Consider the following 22,101-nt stretch of genomic DNA (forward strand, 5'->3'; position numbering starts at 1 on the left):
TTGTCTCTCAAGATGATTTAAGAGAGAAGCAGCATTTAAAGACATTGACTTACAGACAGGCCTCAGATCAGTTCAGAGATGGAGTTATTAAAGTCCAATGTGATGAGTCTGGAAGTCTTCTGCTGCTTCATAGGATATCAAAGTGAGAGAAGCAGCATTTAAGAAGCTGAAAACGCAATATTCTTTCACGTGGAATGACTTTTATGTTAAGCGATAATGAAGATATTAGTAGATGATGTCTCCTGATGTGTGCAGGGGGTGAGTGACGGTGTCTCCTGATGTGTGCAGGGGGTGAGTGACGGTGTCTCCTTGGGGTCTCCTGATGTGTGCAGGGGGTGAGTGACGGTGTCTCCTGATGTGTGCAGGGGGTGAGTGACGGTGTCTCCTGATGTGTGCAGGGGGTGAGTGACGGTGTCTCCTGATGTGTGCAGGGGGGTGAGTGACGGTGTCTCCTGATGTGTGCAGGGGGTGAGTGACGGTGTCTCCTGATGTGTGCAGGGGGTGAGTGACGGTGTCTCCTGATGTGTGCAGGGGGTGAGTGACGGTGTCTCCTGATGTGTGCAGGGGGTGAGTGACGGTGTCTCCTGATGTGTGCAGGGGGTGAGTGACGGTGTGAGAGCAGCCTCAGGAGTCTGTAACAGCAGAGAGACGTCTCCTCGGCTCAGAGAGAGAAGCAACGTGTGGCTGCAGATCCTTAGGAGTGTTATGAAAAGGTAAGTCCTGCAGCTCAGGGTGTGTTTCTACAGGCAGACTGAGCTTCAGGTGATTCCTTTAAAGAGAGGGGGGGTCTGTTCTGTCTCTGGAGCCCGAGCTGTGACGCGTTGCAGCTTCAGAGACGCCTCAGAAACACAGATTGCCCAGCAGGAGGAAAGTGATCAGTAAGTATGATCGCCTGGGTCTCCGCTAACGCCCCGTGTTGCATTCAAGTTCTTACGGTTTCAAACTCTATGAAACATCTCCTGCAGACTAACCCACGTCTCATGTATCCATTGCATCATCGCTTCGTCAGAAACACGTGACTTTTCACCGTGAATTGCATTTCTCAGAGCAAGCAGTGGACTCCGTGTGAGGGCGTCTGCTTCAGAGGAGATGAACACAGCTGATTTACAAAGGCTGCCTTTAAACTCGTTCTGGGTCTCTGATTGGTCAATCTGCTTTACACGTCTTTTTACCGTTTTGAGTGTGTTTGTTTTTCATCTATTCATAGCGTATTCATGTCTCCTCGTAGCCTTCCTGGCCGTGTGAAGTCGTCACTGTGTCTCTGATTGTTCTGAGTGTATTTGTAGTCATTGAATGTCTTTTATAGGAGGCTTCTCTCTTAGTCATGGATCCACTTAAACCGAAACAGAAGAGAGACCAAAGAAATGAGTTTGTAAAGCGTGTTTTCATTCACTTCACTGAGACTCTTCTCCATCTCTCTGACCTCTCGTTCCCCCTGGAGAGTAAAATGAAGTGATCTTCTTGACTTCAAAGCAACACGGGGAGAGAGGAACAGAGGGTCCTCTGAAGCTGCATGAACCCTTTGACCCCTGCAGTGTGAAGTGGAATAAGTTAAGGTGTGTAACACGAGCCGCTCATACTGGTGGTCAGGACTAATCATCTCCGTGTCCGTATGTACATTAAAGTGAGCAACAGTACAAGGCACACATCCCGCAGCTGAGCGCCACAGAGATATAAATAACGCTCCTCTCACTGTCCAGCGTCACTTCCTGTCTCCAGCCTCCGTTCCTTTCTCTTTAAAGTGTCAGAGGTGGCGCTGTTTGTTTCCCAGCATCCTCTCTGTTGTGCAGCGTGTTTCCCAGCATGCTCCCTGTTGTGCGGCGTGTTTCCCAGCATGCTCTCTGTCAGATGGAGTCCACGAAGCTGCCGGGGAACAGGCCCGTGCGTCCGTTCCTCTGCAGCGTTCCTTTGAACCAGCCGTCCTCTCTCTTCCGGTGGACGAACACCACGTCGCCCTCCTTCAGCTCCAGCTCCGCCTCGCTCTGAGGGGGGTAGGACACCACCACCCTGTACCTGCGCACACACACACACACACACACACACACACACACACACACACACACACACACACACACACAGTCAGAGCTCTGTGACCCCCACAGTGCAGTGGGGGGGGGGAACGACAGCTACCTGAAAACACGTGAGTTGTGTGTTGTTGCGGTCTGCGTCACGAAGACTACAACTCCCATGATGCCTTGTAATACAAACACCAGACTTAAAGGTCTCCTATCATGCTATTTTTAAGGCATATATTATGGGTCTCAGATATATACAAATATATAAAAAACATATCTATGATGTGTTTTGCTCAAAATACCAAACAGATCGTGCATTTTAGAAATCCCTCATATCGCTCTATTTTCAAGCCTGTTAGAGAATGGCTGATTCTCTGCTGGCCCCGCCCCCTTTGAGCTGCTGGCCCCGCCCCCTTTTGAGCACGGCAAGGCAAGCAGTGAGTTCTGTTCAGATTCAGCTAAATGCTGCCGTGATGAAACTCCATATCATGTTCCAAACCACATGAAGGATTCTCTCTGAAACAGTATGGAGCTCAAACTCTTTCTCTCTCTCAGGTTTACCACAAGGTGACTTCCTTTTGATTTCCTGCTTCTTCACACATGCTCTCTCCAGTACAGGTTAGCTCTGAGTGTTAGCGATGCTAATGTAAACACAGACCATATTACTTCCAGAACACGTCTCATTGTTTCTGACAGCTACGTTTCTGATTGGCCCGTGGGGGTAAAGCCCGCCCACATTTTAGTAATGTGGTCATGACGCAGCAAATCTGGATCAGCTCCGTTGTTCCCCCGTTTTTAGAGATGTGGGTACGGAGGAAAAGAGAGAGGGGTTTATTTCCTGACACTTTGAGAGTCTCCTGACACACCGGGGGACACACAGGGGACACACCGGGGGACACACCGGGGGACACACCGGGGGACACACCGGGGACACACCGGGGACACATAGTGACATCAATAGATAGACATCGATAGGAGACCTTTTACTGAGAGAAAGTACACACTGAGCGTTAAACCCCTGAACAGATCTCGTACCTCTCGCAGATGATTGGCCGGCTGTCCTGGTGCTGGGAGAGGAGGGAGGAGCATGGCTGGCGGGGGGGCGGGGCGATGGGAGCCCCTCCCTCTGAGGGGCCGCTCCTTCTATAGGAGACCTCTGGAGGGGGGGGCTCGGGGTCCTGGATCCCAGAGGAGGGGGAGGAGCCTGTTGTTTCAGGGCCTGAAGCACCGTGAAGCCCCTCCCCCGCAGCAGCTAGCTCCGCCTCCAGCGTGGGGGAGGAGGGCGGAGAGGGGCGGGGCTTCTTCTTATTGGACAGCAGCTTCAGGAGGCTCTTCTTCTCTCTCTGCAGAACACAAACAGCAGGTTATTTGTAGAGTTCAATTCAAATCAGGGGTGAATACTTGTCTTATCCAAACTGCCGTAAGCACAATATTTATTAAAAGGCAGAATATTTGTAATTATCTGAATGAATAAATCCTTGTTTGGTTAAAAAAACTCACACATCATAATTATTTTAACATATTTTTCAATTTAAGTGTAAATAATGCTTCAAAAATAATCGTTTCTGCAAAAATATCAAATATATTAGAATTGCAAGATCACAAAAAAAGTATTAAAGTATAAAAGTATTATTGAGAGCTGCATGATTAGAAAAGATAAATAAATGGTGGTCATGAAGGAGCGTCCCCCCACCTTGCCGTCCTTGTCCAGCCTGCAGGGGGGGGCGATGTTGACGGCCAGGGGTCTCAGCACGTCTTCCTCCAGGGAGGCGGCGCTGACGTTGGGGGGGGTGAGCGAGGCGGCGGCACAGCCCATGGCCGCCGCCACCCCCCCTCGGCTGCAGCACTGAGAGGGGGGGGGCTGCAGGGGGAGGAGGTAAGAGCCGGGGGGGGGGCGGCTGCAGGGGGGTCGCCGGGGGCCGCTCCTGACACGCTCCTGGAAAACAACATTTAAGTTTTTATCAAGATGAATTTATTTTATTTAACATTTTAAAAGTTTTTTTTTTCGCATTGTATACAAACCGTTTTATAGACAAAGATAGTCACTAGGACAGCAGTTCCCAACCTGTGGGCCGCGGCCCCCTAGTGGGTTGACAACCAAAAACCACCAAAAACACAACATGGCATATTAATAGTTCCTTTAATCCCACTCTTCCTTAGAGCTCATTATTTCCCATTTCATGGCGCGATGAGCCTTTGATTTTTAATCTACTCTTCAAACACCTTCAATTAAGATTACTCCTTGACTGACTTTTAAAAATATGTATTTTAGCCAGAAGAATAGTTGTATTTATTAACTTTGTGCGGTCTTCATCTAAAAGCCCAAATCAAATATTAAAGGGTGTAAATGTAAATTCAATATTTGCCACCAAATAATTAGCAAAACATTATGATTTGTGTGGAAACTCCTTTCCTTTCTCTTTCTTGATCCTCCTTAGCAACGGTCATCACAGTCCTTAGCAACGGTCATCACAGTCCTTAGCAACGGTCATTACAGTCCTTAGCAACGGTCATCACAGTCCTTAGCAACGGTCATCACAGTCCTTAGCAACGGTCATTACAGTCCTTAGCAACGGTCATCACAGTCCTTAGCAACGGTCATTACAGTCCTTAGCAACGGTCATCACAGTCCTTAGCAACAGTCATCACAGTCCTTAGCAACGGTCATTACAGTCCTTAGCAACGGTCATCACAGTCCTTAGCAACGGTCATTACAGTCCTTAGCAACGGTCATCACAGTCCTTAGCAACAGTCATCACAGTCCTTAGCAACGGTCATTACAGTCCTTAGCAACGGTCATCACAGTCCTTAGCAACGGTCATCACAGTCCTTAGCAACGGTCATTACAGTCCTTAGCAACGGTGATTACAGTCCTTGATAGCGGTCTGTTCTACTGGATTAACAACGTGTCACATGTTCTGAATCGATCAATCAGAACTTTATTTAGCCTCCGTATTGTTTACGGTTGAATGTTAGACTCTAAAGTGGGCCCCGAGGGGAAAAAGGTTGGGAACCGCTGCTCTAGGAGAACCAGTTAATGGTTTCTAACATTAACTGTAAAGTTTCTATGAAAGTTTTTCCTTGTCTGATGTGAGGGTCCGAGGACAGAGGGGGTCGTATTGATATTCACTGAGACAAATCTAACATTTCTGATATTGGGCTATGTAAATAAACATTGATTGATTGATTGATTGATTGATTGATTAAATCCCCACCTGTCCTGGCGGCGTTTCTCGCCTGGTTGACGGTCATCATGGAGCTGAGGTGGGGGGGGGCTTTGGGCTGCTGGCCGGTGGCTGTCTGCCCTGCAGGGGGTGGGGGGTTAGCAGGGGGAGGGGGGTTAGCAGGGCCTTTCTGTGGGTCTGGAGCCCCCCCTGCAGACGAGGGGCTGACAATGGAGACGCCTCGGCCCGCCTGAGCGGCCAGAGTCAGGGGGACTTTGGGCTGAGAGCTCCCTGACGCCGTCCTGGAGGAAGAGGGGGGAGAGGAGGGGGGGGAGAGGAGGGGTTAGCATGCTTTATAGAAACAATAGCTAGCTTTAAACACGATCAATATGCAAAACACCAAGAAAAGTTCACGCTAAACTGTTATGGATGTTCGTGGGGAAGTTCAGGGTCAGAGCATCAACAGAAACACAGGACTTCATATATAACCCGTGTTTTATTTTATTTTATTTTATTTCTACCTGTGTTATTTACGTTCTCAGGGTTATTACTGATTTGATTTCTGTGGAATTGTTGGGGATTTGAGACCTTCCACATGTCGTTAAAGAAACTGTTCCTCTAAATCGGAGGACTAGTGGATGTAAAGGGGAATGTGAGAAAATAACTAATAAAGAATAAGTAAAAAAAAAAAGAAACCCAGGTAGCAGACATGGGAATAAACACGGGGATAATACCAAGACAAATTAAATACGAATCCCAACATTAATAACAAAAAATAAGTACATTAAAAGGTAAAGAGTTATGAAGATAATAGAGAAGAGCTGCGACGGACCGTTATCTTTAAAATCCCACACCTGTGTTTATTAATATAGAGCAGGGGGGTCAAACTCTATTTCATCACGGGTCACATTAAGGTGGCACTCAAAGGGCCGGTTGTAACTTTACGACTATATGAATATATAATAAAGTAATGTATTATATATTCATAATTGCCTCTGCATTGGATTATTATCTGATAGGGTAATAACTTCATAATTAACTACGTCTGAAAGCAGAAGTCTGGGGCGAATAATTGCAAGTCTCTTCAGTGCGCATGTCACAAAATGATTTTTTTTTTAAAGTCAGATTCTGGAAAATAAGTCAAAATAAAAGAGAAAAGTAAAATTCTGCTGAAAAAAATTCTGATTTGAAGAAAAAAGTCAAATTTGAGTTAAAAAAAATGGAGATGCATTGTGGGACATGTAGTTTATGGGCACCGTGCTTCTGTAAAGCGGCATGTCACCGTATAATAAAGTTATGATATTCTTTCAGAGCTCTTGCGGGGCCACATACAATGAGGCTGTGGACCGGACATCTTGAGTTTGACCCCCTGCTTTATAGGAAACGGTTAAGAACCAGAATGAGATGACGAGGCCTACCTGCTGACGGGGCTCATGTAGTTCCCGGGGAACACTCCGATCTTCCCGGTGTGCATGGAGGTCCCTTTGAACCATCCGTCCTGACAGCGCTCCAGAACCAGGAACATCTCCCCCTTCCTCAGCTCCAACTCGTCCTCCTTACGGGGGCCGTAGGGGAACATCGCCACGTAGCTGCAGCGAGGACACACAACTCTTTCAAATACTGTCTGGAAAGGTCTTAAGGCTGCAGATGGACCTCCAGCTACAACAGCAGCAACGTGACTTTGTGTTCGATTGGACTCCGCACCATGGAAGGATTCATTGGAGTTGTGAGGACGGTCAACCTTTAACCAATGGTTTAACATAAACTGCTATGTTCTATGAGAAACCAGAATGAAACTACATTCAGATTATAAAGATACATTTGTAATAGAAATGATGAAGAGTTTCAGAGGACGGGGGTCTCGGTTGGGGGTCTCGGTCGGGGGTCTCGGTCGGGATGCTTTCAGCCCGAGTGTGTTGTAGGGGTCGGAGCAGAACCGAGTGACAGATGAAAACAAGACGGAGCATGTAATTCTTCTCAGGTGTTCGTGGAGTAATGGGGTTAAAGGTCAGGTCAGATGAGACCCAGGAGACCCTCAGAATCTGACCCTCTCACTTGTGCACATGCTCTCACTGACAGACCCCCCCCCCCCCCCCCCCGACATCTCACTGCACATGTTAAGCCAGCGGGGTCCAAACCTTTTCCCCGAGGGCCACATACAGGAAAATATACGCAGAGATGGCAAAAGTACACACATCCTGTACTCAGGTAGAAGTACACACATCCTTTACTCAGGTAGAAGTACACACATCCTTTACTCAGGTAGAAGTACACACATCCTGTACTCAGGTAGAAGTACACACATCCTTTACTCAGGTAGAAGTACACACATCCTTTACTCAGGTAGAAGTACACACATCCTTTACTCAGATAGAAGTACACACATCCTTTACTCAGGTAGAAGTACAGATACTCGTGTTTAAAAATACTCTGGTAAAAGTAGAAGTACTGACTAAACTTCTTTACTCAAGTAGAAGTAAAGAAGTGTGAGTGTGTGTGTGGGATTGTGTGTCTGTGTGTGTCTGTATGTCTGTGTGTGTGTGTGTGTGTGTGTGTGTGTCTGTGCGTGTGTGTGTGTGTGTGTAACTCACACTGTGGGTCTCTGTCTGCCGCTCTGATCACTGACGCTGGGGGAGGGTCTCTGACCAGCAGCCAATGAGAACGCAGCACCATCAGCGGAGGATTGAGGGGGGGGAGGGGGGGGAGGAGGGCGAGCATCCTGGAGAGAGAGGGATGTTAGTTTCATGTAACAATCATTTCAGGATCTCTCCAACAACTGACTGTTGGTATTCGCTATTTGCTATTAATGAAATGAAGGCAGCGTGTTCGGCTCATTTTCAGGTTGATATTGATCATGTGTGTCCCTACTGTGACATGTTCCCACGCTCAACATTTTGAGATTGATAAAAGCTTAATTTTAAGAAAAAAGTAAGAATTATGATTTTTTTTTTAAAAGACCACATTTTTAAGATTTTCTGAAAAAGTCAATATTTTGACTTTTTTTATTTTCTGATCAAAAGTCAAAAAATCAAGAAATGTTATGAGAAGAGTGAGAATTTGAATTAATTGAAAAATCGTCATCGTTTCAGATTTTTTATTTTGGGAAAAAAAAGTCAGAATTATGAGATTTAAAAAAATAAATCAGAATAAAAAAATAGTCAGAATTCTGAGATGTTTTCATATTAAAGAGGACATGAGTGTGTGGGAGGGACCAGACCATTTACATGCACAGAAACCTATAGCAGGAGAGGGAACTCCACAGAGAGCAGAACAGCTTGAGATGTCCTCTCAGTGACGCAGACACACAACAGCAACCTGAGCAACATCAGAGCGGAGGAACCGGTCTGAGTCACAGACAGATCGGCTGTCGGGGGAATTCCTCTTTTATCCGAGACACAAAGCTGGGATGGTAAATGAAATATCATAAAAACATGTCTACAAACTTCAGAGCCAGTTTGTTCATCTCCTCTCGCTGCTTTAAAGAACGTCAGAAAGACTTTAGGGGAATGTTTGGATCGGTTTTAGCCACTAGATTACAGGATTGAACACCAAGCTGCTGGATAGGGCTGCGTCTAATGAGGATCTTCATCATGGATTATTATTATTATTATTATTATCTAGGTTACTCTTTGTGAATAAAAAGTCATGAGTCCACAAGATTCCAAGGTGATGTGCTTAAATGCCAAATATGTTAATTTAATTTGAAATAAAACTGAAAAAGCAGCAAATCTCCATTATTTCTGACACTTTTGCATTAAAAAATTATTTGTAAATGATATAGGAATAAAATATTGTTTAAAGGTCGGTTAATCGGAGGGTTTTCACGTAGAGCTTTTCTGTCTGTTTGCAGCCTCTGATCCTGAGGTGTGCTGCTTCTCTCTGTTCCATATTAACCAGAATATCTTTGGAATTTTTAAGATTTTTACATTTCTAGAAAAAGGTAAGAATTAAAAAAATTTGAGAAAGAAATTCAGATGTTGAGAAAAAAGTCAGATTTTATTTTTATTTGAGAAAAAAGCAAGAATTTTGAGAAAAAATAAGAATGAGGTTTTTTCTCAAAAAGTCAACATTTGGAGAATAAAGAATGTTTAGAGAAAAACAGAATTCTACAATCTTGAGATTTCAGAAAAAAAGTCAACATTTTGATAAAAAAGTAAGAATTTTGAGATTTAGGAAAAAAGTAAGAATTTTTTGAAAAAGTCAGAATTTTGAGATTTAGAAAAAAAAGTAAGAATATTTTGATTTTTAGAAAAAGGTAAGCTTTCTGAGAAACTGGGATTGTAGCCGGTAAAATGTCTAAAGTCTGTTTCCATTCTCTAATCCTGAGACGCGCTGCTTCTCTCTGTTTCTTATTAAGTTCTCTCTGCGTGCAAACAGCAGGACTTTAGAGACAGCGAGAGCCAGAGGACAGACGGAGTCAGACGGAGGCCCAGACAACTCCTCTTCCTCAGAGCAACATTAACTCCCCCCTCTCTGCCCCCACAGTGAGCCCAGAGACCCTCCCTCGGCCCGCGGTGTGTTCAAGTGTCGTTGTGCATTTGAGTTCTCTGCTGACGCTGGAGCTGAGATAATTAGGCTGCCTGCAGGCGAGAGAAATCATCTGTAGAGAAACATCACGTCAGATCCTCAGTGAAGCGTGCAGAGACCTCTGTGCTCACATTCCTGCTCACTCAGACTCCACACACACACACACACAAACACACATTAACACACACACACACACAGGAAGTGAGCGTGCTGCTTTCTGGGGGCTGCTGGGATTTCTGGACATTTCTAGTTGACATGATTTTTGCCTCCAGCAGAATAATGTTTCCTCGTGTCTGTGGAAAGTGTGTGACTTTATACTGACTTTGTTTGTTGTTGACTTTCACTGAAATGATAACGTTGGTGCATCTCGCTGAACAGTTTCACAGCCTCATGTATGTTGCATGTTTGTATTTGATTGTATTTAACGTAACAACGTAGTGTCTTAGCTTTCACACTTCATCAAATTTAGATTAATAAAACCTAATTAAAGTCTTGAAGGTAGAGGAGGAGAGCCACATGTTATACAGAAAACATTGAAGTGATTCATTTTTGTCTCTCTTCTGTCTTTACCCCAATTCATCTTCAAACACCTGCGAAGAATTACACGCACCGTCCTCAGAAATTCGGAGAAAATAAAAAAGAAATCTGACTTTATTTTCCGAATTCAGAATTCTGACCAAAATCTCTAAAATTGACTTTTTTCTCCAAATTATTAGAAAATTAATTGACTTTTTTCTCAGAATTTTGAATTTACCTTTGAATTCTTAGCAAAAATAATGCTGATAATCCTGACTTTAATAATTCAGATTTTCTTTCTCTGACTTCTATGATTTTTTTTCTCCTGATTTCTGATGTTTTTTCTGATAATTCAGACTTTCCAAAATCAGAATTCTTAAAAAAAGAAATCGGGAAGTTCTGACTTTTTCCCCCAAATCCTGACTCTGATCTTTCAATTCTTAGAAAAAAGAATTCTGACTTATTTTTCTCAGATTTCTTTAATTTCTTTCCTGAAAATTCTGACTTTGATCTCAGAAATTATGACTTTTTTTTTAATCCAATTTCTGACTTTTTTCCCCAAATCCTGACTTTGATCTCTGAATTCTTAGAAAAAATAATTCAGATTCTTTTTCTCCTGATTTCTGACTTCAAACTCACCGAATTCAAAGAAAGAAAGTTTGAGTTTCTAGTTGCACAGATGTGTCACCTCAAAGCAAAAACAATCACTAAAATAAATTACATTTTTAGAGAAATATATTGAACAATGAAAACAAGTCGATTTGAAAGCAGCTTCCCAGGTCTCAGCACATTTTATAATGTGACAGTGTGACAGTGCAACGATGTATTTTTAGGACGTACCACGGAGATGGAGGTGTAGCTCGACTCCGAGGGGAACGTGAAGACAGTTGCCGTGGTAACAGGACTGCTGGGGGGCGGGGTCACGATGAGTCCAGCTGTGCAAATGTGAACCTGTCAACAGAAGAGAAACGAGCACCATCAGAAACCCCCGAAATAAACTGAAATAAAACGACACGCTGCGAAACATGGAGAATAAAAAGGGATATTTATGATGTTAGAGAGAGGGTCTCTTTAGAATCAGTGTTTTATATATGATAGAAACAGACAGGAATGCTGCTGTGGATGCATTTTATATAGAACCTTGAATTCTTTCAGACATTTACCATATTGTTCCAGATATTTCATAGATATTTTAAAATCCCACATTGTCCAAATATGTTAAGGCATTTCTGATATTTTTTTATTAACATATTCTCTAATATTCTTTGGGGTCACTTTTCACATATTATTTTTGTAAATTTTTATTTATTCTCAAGACATTTTACATAAGTTTCCTTTCTTGTTTAGTGATTTATACATGATAGAAACAGACAGGACCAAAACCAGGATGTGTTGATGCATTTCAGTTACAAAAAAACCCCAAAACCTTGAATTCTTTTAAGACATTTACCATATTTCTTCAGATATTTCATAGATATTTTAAACAAGTTAAAATCCCACATTTTCCAAATATTTTAAGGCAGTTCTGACCTTTTTTTTTCAATTCTTTAAAATGTGTTCTTTAATATTTCTTGGCATCACTCTTCACATATTATCTTTGGAAATGTTGATTTATTCTTAAGACATTTTACATCATTTACCTTTTTTTTCTGTGTGATAGAAACAGACAGGAGCAAAAGGTGAAAAAAGATGCATTTTAGTTACCAAAAACATGAGTTTACTATATTAAGAATATTTTTAACCTTGGAGTGAAGGATTTATTCAGACATTTTCTTCCAGATATTTCATAATTTTTTAGGCACTTTTCGATTTAATATTTCTTTGCGTCATTCTTCACATATTATTTCAGATTTTTTTAATTTATTCTTAACCCATTTTACATAATTTCCCCAATTTCTTTTGTCGTCATTTCCAACAAATATTATGGATATTTTGAAGGTAACCCTGTGAACATGTCCCAACCGATGCTGAGTGTGAAAGGTGTTGAAAGCAGTCATTAAAAGCCTGTGTCTGCATGCATGACGGTCTGTAATGACACACCATCATATCAACATGAAAGACTAGAGATCCACTTCAGTGCAGACGTCTCCTCTCGCTGAGCGCTGCAGATAAAAGGTTCATGGAGGAGCTAATGGGCGGTTTCAGAGAGACCTTTGAGTGGAAACACAAACAAAGGAAAGAATCACCAAGCAACAAGCAGAACCTTTGAGTGGGAATCAATGCAGGAGGAAGCATCTATTAATATCCACAGAAACGTCTTCTATGGAGAAGAACTGGAGGACGACACGCTCTTTATTTTGTCACAGCACAGGGGACCTCTGCATTTAACCCATCGGTGCCTTGACACGTAAAGGGAATATTTCAGATCTAAACAAAAGTGATTTTTTTTTTTGTTCCCACAATTCTGAAATGTTTGTCTCAGAAAACAGAAATCTGAGTTATATTTTGATGTGAAATATTAGAAGAAATTGTTGACTTTTTCCTCAAAATTCTGACTTTCTTTCTCAAATTATTAGAAAAATTGTTGATTGACTTTTTTTCTCAGAATGTTGACTTTAATCTTCAAATTCTTATAAAAAAATATTCTGACTTTTTTCTGAGAATTATGATTTTTCGGTTCGGTGCCTTGCTCAAGGGCACCTCGGCAGTTACTAGGAGGAGAACTAGCACCTCTTCAGCTACCTCTGAACCAGTGACGTGTGGAAACCTAAAACATCAGTTTAATATATTTTGAATATTTTTTAAATCTAACTTTAGAGTTTCAGACATTTTCCATTTTTTTTCCAGATATTTCAGTATTTTTTTGCCACTTTTTACATATTTTTTTGACATATTCTTTAATATTATTTGGGGAAACTAATATTTCACATATTCATTCTGGAAAACAATGCAACATAAAACACAGCAAAGCTACCCTTTAGTTAGTTAAACCTACTTAGAAAGGGTAGTTCAAAAGCTACCTCCAGGGCTGGCTTCACGTCGTTTTAGTGGACGCTTTGAGTCACGCTTCCACGCTTTCAGACGCTCGGATGGAGCCACGGCTTGTTTGGTGTGATGGGGGGGGGACGGGGGGGACGGGGAGCTGGCCTAATTGCTGACAGAAGGACACAGGAGCCTCTGAACAGCAACACACATCTCAGGGAGACAGAAAGAGATGAGACTGGGCCTTTCACTCTGATCACTGAGGTCCAATTAATGACCACTGGACCGGATATTCACTAATTAGCTTTTTAAAGGGAGTCGTCTCTGCAGAACATCGGATTAAAGGAGACCACTAACAGCCTTTATCACAACGAGGTGTTAGCTGTCACCATGGTAACAACAGTCAAAAGCATGACGGGGGGGAAATCGATTTGCCGTAAATCTGCCCGGTTCCTCGACGTGGAGTTTTATATAATGTGTGACGCATAAAAACATTTGACGCGCCAAAATATAATACTGGTGTTTTTAGACTCATAGATTTCAAAATAAAAAAGGCTCATGGAGTAAATGTTTTCTAAGAGGTAACTGAAGAAAAAAGGCATGTTTTTCAAAATAAAAGCCCAAAAGAGGAAATGTATCCTGACAGGAAGATTAGGGGGCAGCATGTTTTTCAAAATAAAGCACCATAAAGGAAATGTATCCTTAAAGTAAGTTCAGGATGAGGCATGTTTTTCAAAATAATAGCCCCAGAAAATGTTACCTGTGAAGGTGTTCTACATGTTACCTGTGAAGGTGTTCTACATGTTACCTGTGAAGGTGCATCTCACCTGTGAAGGTGTGCTACGTGTTACCTGTGAGGGTGCGCTACGTGTTACCTGTAAACTTGTTACCTGTGCAGGTGTTCTACATGTTACCTGTGCAGGTGTTCTACATGTTACCTGTGAAGGTGTTCTACATGTTACCTGTGCAGGTGTTCTACATGTTACCTGTGAAGGTGTTCTACATGTTACCTGTGCAGGTGTTCTACATGTTACCTGTGAAGGTGCGCTGCATGTTACCTGTGCAGGTGTTCTACATGTTACCTGTGCAGGTGTTCTACATGTTACCTGTGCAGGTGCGCTGCATGTTACCTGTGAAGGTGTTCTACATGTTACCTGTGCAGGTGTTCTACATGTTACCTGTGCAGGTGCGCTGCATGTTACCTGTGAAGGTGTTCTACATGTTACCTGTGCAGGTGTTCTACATGTTACCTGTGAAGGTGTTCTGCATGTTACCTGTGAAGGTGTTCTACATGTTACCTGTGAAGGTGTTCTACATGTTACCTGTGAAGGTGTTCTGCATGTTACCTGTGAAGGTGTTCTACATGTTACCTGTGAAGGTGTTCTACATGTTACCTGTGAAGGTGTTCTACATGTTACCTGTGCAGGTGTTCTACATGTTACCTGTGAAGGTGTTCTACATGTTACCTGTGCAGGTGTTCTACATGTTACCTGTGCAGGTGTTCTACATGTTACCTGTGCAGGTGTTCTACATGTTACCTGTGCAGGTGTTCTACATGTTACCTGTGAAGGTGCGCTGCATGTTACCTGTGAAGGTGCTCTACATGTTACCTGTGCAGGTGTTCTACATGTTACCTGTGCAGGTGTTCTACATGTTACCTGTGAAGGTGCGCTGCATGTTACCTGTGAAGGTGTTCTACATGTTACCTGTGAAGGTGCTCTACATGTTACCTGTGAAGGTGTTCTACATGTTACCTGTGAAGGTGTTCTACATGTTACCTGTGAAGGTGTTCTACATGTTACCTGTGAAGGTGTTCTACATGTTACCTGTGAAGGTGTTCTACATGTTACCTGTGAAGGTGCGCTGCATGTTACCTGTGAAGGTGTTCTACATGTTACCTGTGAAGGTGCGCTGCATGTTACCTGTGAAGGTGCTCTACATGTTACCTGTGAAGGTGTTCTACATGTTACCTGTGAAGGTGCGCTGCATGTTACCTGTGAAGGTGTTCTACATGTTACCTGTGAAGGTGCATCTCACCTGTGAAGGTGTTCTACATGTTACCTGTGAAGGTGCATCTCACCTGTGAAGGTGTTCTACATGTTACCTGTGAAGGTGCATCTCACCTGTGAAGGTGTTCTACATGTTACCTGTGAAGGTGCTCTACATGTTACCTGTGAAGGTGTTCTACATGTTACCTGTGAAGGTGCGCTGCATGTTACCTGTGAAGGTGCGCTGCATGTTACCTGTGAAGGTGCATCTCACCTGTGAAGGTGTTCTACATGTTACCTGTGAAGGTGCATCTCACCTGTGAAGGTGTTCTATATGTTACCTGTGAAGGTGTTCTATGTGTTACGTGTGAAGGTGTTCTACATGTTACCTGTGAAGGTGCACTGCATGTTACCTGTGCTCTCTGTCTCACCTGTGAAGGAGCGCTGCAGGACAGCCCCCCGCTGATCTCCCCTATGCGAGCAGCAGCTGTGGGGTTGCTGGAGCTGATGAGCACCGGGCCGCTGATCTCCATGGAGTGCCTCTGAGGGGGCGGAGCCAGCAGGGGCTTGTGGGACATGGTGAGGGAGGTGAAGGAGTGTCTCTTCTTGCTGTTCTTCTTCTCTGATGCTCTCCCATTCATCTGAGAGGACGCCCCCTCCCCCGAGTCTCCACTGGACTCTGAAGGCTTGTCCAACTCGATCAGCTGACGGGCCGCAGAGTTAAACTGAGAGGGAGGAGAGAGGTACACACATCCTTTACTCAAGTACAAGTACACACATCCTTTACTCAAGTACAAGTACACACATCCTTTACTCAAGTACAAGTACACACATCCTTTACTCAAGTAGAAGTACAGATACTCGTGTTTAAAAATACTCTGGTAAAACTAGAAGTACTGACTAAACTTCTTTACTCAAGTAAAAGTAAAGAAGTATGGGCTTTGAAATGTACTTGAAAATAATCAGATAACATATTTATATATATATTCATATATAATCCTTTATTTTTAAAGTAATAAAATATATAAAATAAATAAAGCAATAAAATAATAAATATAAAATATTCTCTAATTAATCAATTGTATATTTTTTAAAGAATAAAATCATTTTTAAATCTAAAAAATAACATTTCTTGAGGCAATAAAATCATTGTTATGGTGTTCTTTGATATCCATGTAAAGGCTGCGTACATGGAGCCGTCGCTACAGCCAGGGTTCATGACCTCCATCAGATGAACCCTCTCAATACGAGCCGGACGTATCACCCTCAGGACTCATTTAACATCAACACACACATTACCCATCACTCATATTACTGAGAGCTCTGATCTTTATCATCATGGACTGATGCATTAATAATGAGCTCTAACTCACAGGACGCCGTTAAGAGGAAGAGCAACGGAGATACTAACCAGGGTGTCTCTAGAAAGATAGAGCATGATGATCATGCTTATAAGATATATGAAGATAACATGACCCCGTATACAAGATGTCTCCTGACCTAAACAACAACATGACCTAAACAACAACGTGACGTAAACAACAACGTGACGTAAACAACAACGTGACGTAAACAAGATGTCTCCTGACGTAAACAACAACGTGACGTAAACAACAACGTGACGTAAACAACAACGTGACATAAACAAGATGTCTCCTGACGTAAACAACAACGTGACGTAAACAAGATGTCTCCTGACGTAAACAACAACGTGACGTAAACAAGATGTCTCCTGACGTATACAACAACGTGACATAAACAAGATGTCTCCTGGCGTAAACAACAACGTGACGTAAACAAGATGTCTCCTGACGTATACAACAACGTGACGTAAACAAGATGTCTCCTGGCGTAAACAACAAGGTGACGTAAACAAGATGTCTCCTGACGTAAACAACAACGTGACGTAAACAAGATGTCTCCTGGCGTAAACAACAAGGTGACGTAAACAAGATGTCTCCTGACGTAAACAACAACGTGACGTAAACAACAACGTGACGTAAACAAGATGTCTCCTGACGTAAACAACAACGTGACGTAAACAACAACGTGACGTAAACAACAACGTGACATAAACAAGATGTCTCCTGACGTAAACAACAACGTGACGTAAACAAGATGTCTCCTGACGTAAACAACAACGTGACGTAAACAAGATGTCTCCTGACGTATACAACAACGTGACATAAACAAGATGTCTCCTGGCGTAAACAACAACGTGACGTAAACAAGATGTCTCCTGACGTATACAACAACGTGACGTAAACAAGATGTCTCCTGGCGTAAACAACAAGGTGACGTAAACAAGATGTCTCCTGACGTAAACAACAACGTGACGTAAACAAGATGTCTCCTGGCGTAAACAACAAGGTGACGTAAACAAGATGTCTCCTGACGTAAACAACAACGTGACGTAAACAACAACGTGACGTAAACAACAACGTGACATAAACAAGATGTCTCCTGACGTAAACAACAACGTGACGTAAACAAGATGTCTCCTGACGTAAACAACAACGTGACGTAAACAAGATGTCTCCTGACGTATACAACAACGTGACATAAACAAGATGTCTCCTGACGTAAACAACAACGTGACGTAAACAAGATGTCTCCTGACGTAAACAACAACGTGACGTAAACAAGATGTCTCCTGACGTATACAACAACGTGACATAAACAAGATGTCTCCTGGCGTAAACAACAACGTGACGTAAACAAGATGTCTCCTGACGTATACAACAACGTGACATAAACAAGATGTCTCCTGGCGTAAACAACAACGTGACGTAAACAAGATGTCTCCTGACGTATACAACAACGTGACATAAACAAGATGTCTCCTGACGTAAACAACAACGTGACGTAAACAAGATGTCTCCTGACGTAAACAACAACGTGACGTAAACAAGATGTCTCCTGACGTATACAACAACGTGACATAAACAAGATGTCTCCTGGCGTAAACAACAACGTGACGTAAACAAGATGTCTCCTGACGTATACAACAACGTGACGTAAACAAGATGTCTCCTGGCGTAAACAACAACGTGACGTAAACAAGATGTCTCCTGACGTATACAACAACGTGACGTAAACAAGATGTCTCCTGGCGTAAACAACAAGGTGACGTAAACAAGATGTCTCCTGACGTAAACAACAACATGACGTCGGAGCTCCGTAAAAACAAAGCTGTCTCTGCCGTCTGACATGAACACACCATAGTACACCTTTATTCACCCATATTGCATGTCCGCCCGTTACTTCTCAGATTCATGATTTGGTGTAAAGATGCCTGAAAATATTATAAAAAGGTCCATCCAAGTTCCTCAGAGTGCAAGGCCATAAGTGAAATGCTTTAATCTAACGCACTTTGAGGACATGATTAACAGTTTTTCACTTGTATTGTGAAGATGTTGACCTGGAAGAGTGGAACACATAAGCAGTTTGTTTTGTTCAAACACATAGCTGACAAAGCAGGGTGTTTCTAGAAAGATATAGCATGAGTTCTGTGTCTCTGATCTGGTTTATAAGATATATCAATTCTCTTGAGAACATGATGCCTGTAAACAAGATGTCTCAACAACGTGACGTAAACAACAACGTGACGTAAACAACAACGTGACGTAAACAACAACGTGACGTAAACAACAACGTGACGTCGGAGCTCTGTATAAACAAATCTGTCTCTGCGTCTGACGCTCTGTTTGATTCTCAGATTTCTGGAGGAATTAAACCGTTTCTGAGGAACAGAGATATTGTTTTCTGGCATCACTTTCTACGGGGAACATCTGCATTCTGGTTTGAGGGCGCGCGCCGAGAGGAAGAGAGTTCAGTTACTTCTAAACAAATGGACCATCCTGACCGTTTTATCCAAGCTTTAGAAACAAAGAGTATTCATCCTGTGTGAATCTGTGCTGTTTTTCATTCTAACCCGGTTGCTGTTTAAACTCCTGAAGCTCCATCCTATCTCATCTTATTTATTCCACTGATGCTCGGTGACATTTTCGAGAACTTACCTCAACATATGAGATGGGGAATATTCCAATTTTGTCTCCCAGCATGCCCTCTGCCCAGTTGTCGTCCACTCTGCGGATCACCGTCAGGACGTCGTCCTGCAGGGAGACAGAGGAGGAGGAAGCTCATTAAGAATCTGCAGACTAAGAGCTGCTGGAGCTGAGGGAGGAAACACTGAGGTAATGAGGGGGGGGGCTTCATTAAAGGGGCTTTCAGGAGGAAAACACAGGCTGAAAAACTGCTGAATCAGCAAGTTACTGTTTATAGCTCACATACAGAGGGAGGGGAAGTACTCAGAATGTGTACTTGAGTAAAAGTACTCAGTTTGAATGACTTCGTATACGGCAGGTAGCTTGTGAATTGACTCCAGGTGGAACTAAAGCGCCTCACCTTAGAGAAGGAGATCTCAGAGGTAATGAGTCGTGTGAGTTTTACTTCAGCGCCTCACCTTAGAGAAGGAGATCTCAGAGGTAATGAGTCGTGTGAGTTTTACTTCAGCGCCTCACCTTAGAGAAGGAGATCTCAGAGGTAATGAGTCGTGTGAGTTTTACTTCAGCGCCTCACCTTAGAGAAAGGCAGGCAGTCTTTGTCCGCCTCCTTGTCTTTCAGCTCGAAGTCGTACAGAGCCTTGCACTGGGGGGGGGGGCAGCGGCAGCGGCTTGATGACCTGCACAAAGTTAGTGGGAAAGAAGCCGTGCACCCCCCCCATCTCTCCGTGGTACCAGTTCTCGTCCACCTGCCGGCGCAGGATGATGATGTCACCCTTGATGAACTTGAGGTCTCCTGGTTCCTTGCCATCGTAGTTGTAGAGCGCCTTGGCACAGGGCAGCTGGGGAACACCCTGGAAAAGAGAGGGTAGAGAACATGAGGAACAGAGAGGGTAGAGAACATGAGGAACAGAGAGGGTAGAGAACATGAGGAAGGGTAGAGAACATGAGGAACAGAGAGGGTAGAGAACATGAGGAACAGAGAGGGTAGAGAACATGAGGAACAGAGAGGGTAGAGAACGTGAGGAACAGAGAGGGTAGAGAACGTGAGGAACAGAGAGGGTAGAGAACGTGAGGAACAGAGAGGGTAGAGAACATGAGGAACAGAGAGGGTAGAGAACATGAGGAAGGGTAGAGAACATGAGGAAGGGTAGAGAACACGAGGAACAGAGAGGGTAGAGAACACGAGGAACAGAGAGGGTAGAGAACACGAGGAACAGAGAGGGTAGAGAACGTGAGGAACAGAGAGGGTAGAGAACGTGAGGAACAGAGAGGGTAGAGAACGTGAGGAACAGAGAGGGTAGAGAACGTGAGGAACAGAGAGGGTAGAGAACGTGAGGAACAGAGAGGGTAGAGAACGTGAGGAACAGAGGGGGTAGAGAACATGAGGAACAGAGAGGGTAGAGAACACGAGGAACAGAGAGGGTAGAGAACACGAGGAACAGAGAGGGTAGAGAACACGAGGAACAGAGGGGGTAGAGAACACGAGGAACAGAGGGGGTAGAGAACACGAGGAACAGAGAGGGTAGAGAACACGAGGAACAGAGGGGGTAGAGAACACGAGGAACAGAGAGGGTAGAGAACACGAGGAACAGAGGGGGTAGAGAACACGAGGAACAGAGAGGGTAGAGAACATGAGGAACAGAGAGGGTAGAGAACACGAGGAACAGAGAGGGTATAGAACACGAGGAACAGAGAGGGTAGAGAACACGAGGAACAGAGGGGGTAGAGAACACGAGGAACAGAGAGGGTAGAGAACATGAGGAACAGAGAGGGTAGAGAACATGAGGAACAGAGAGGGTAGAGAACATGAGGAACAGAGGGGGTAGAGAACATGAGGAACAGAGAGGGTAGAGAACATGAGGAACAGAGAGGGTAGAGAACATGAGGAACAGAGAGGGTAGAGAACATGAGGAACAGAGGGTAGAGAACATGAGGAACAGAGAGGGTAGAGAACATAAGGAACAGAGAGGGTAGAGAACACGAGGAACAGAGAGGGTAGAGAACATGAGGAACAGAGAGGGTAGAGAACATGAGGAACAGAGAGGGTAGAGAACATGAGGAACAGAGAGGGTAGAGAACATGAGGAACAGAGAGGGTAGAGAACATGAGGAACAGAGGGGGTAGAGAACATGAGGAACAGAGAGGGGAGAGAACATGAGGAACAGAGAGGGTAGAGAACATGAGGAACAGAGAGGGTAGAGAACATAAGGAACAGAGAGGGTAGAGAACACGAGGAACAGAGAGGGTAGAGAACATGAGGAACAGAGAGGGTAGAGAACATGAGGAACAGAGAGGGTAGAGAACACGAGGAACAGAGAGGGTAGAGAACATGAGGAACAGAGAGGGTATAGAGAACATGAGGAACAGAGAGGGTAGAGAACATGAGGAACAGAGAGGGTAGAGAACATGAGGAACAGAGAGGGTAGAGAACATGAGGAACAGAGAGGGTATAGAGAACATGAGGAACAGAGAGGGTATAGAGAACATGAGGAACAGAGAGGGTATAGAGAACATAAGGAACAGAGAGGGTAGAGAACACGAGGAACAGAGAGGGTAGAGAACATGAGGAACAGAGAGGGTAGAGAACATGAGGAACAGAGAGGGTAGAGAACACGAGGAACAGAGAGGGGAGAGAACATGAGGAACAGAGAGGGTAGAGAACATGAGGAACAGAGAGGGTATAGAGAACATGAGGAACAGAGAGGGTATAGAGAACATGAGGAACAGAGAGGGTAGAGAACACGAGGAACAGAGAGGGTAGAGAACACGAGGAACAGAGAGGGTATAGAGAACATGAGGAACAGAGAGGGTATAGAGAACATGAGGAACAGAGAGGGTAGAGAACATGAGGAACAGAGAGGGTATAGAGAACATGAGGAACAGAGAGGGTAGAGAACACGAGGAACAGAGAGGGTAGAGAACATGAGGAACAGAGAGGGTATAGAGAACATGAGGAACAGAG

General features: G+C 43.7%; 1 protein-coding gene across 1 annotated transcript; it reads right to left on the bottom strand.

The window, feature by feature from the left end:
- Positions 1-517: 517 nt before the first annotated feature.
- LOC117475784 (E3 ubiquitin-protein ligase SH3RF1-like) lies at positions 518-20,065 on the bottom strand. The gene is given in 12 exon segments (XM_034122130.1): positions 518-2,013; positions 3,051-3,358; positions 3,709-3,873; positions 3,875-3,951; positions 5,231-5,481; positions 6,598-6,768; positions 7,771-7,898; positions 11,063-11,173; positions 15,564-15,857; positions 19,152-19,247; positions 19,714-19,794; positions 19,796-20,065. Coding segments are annotated over 12 exon segments (2,121 nt in total). The 3' UTR covers positions 518-1,844.
- Positions 20,066-22,101: the final 2,036 nt, after the last annotated feature.

The sequence above is a fragment of the Trematomus bernacchii genome, unplaced genomic scaffold, assembly GCF_902827165.1.
Source record: "Trematomus bernacchii unplaced genomic scaffold, fTreBer1.1, whole genome shotgun sequence".
Lineage (NCBI taxonomy): Eukaryota > Metazoa > Chordata > Actinopteri > Perciformes > Nototheniidae > Trematomus > Trematomus bernacchii.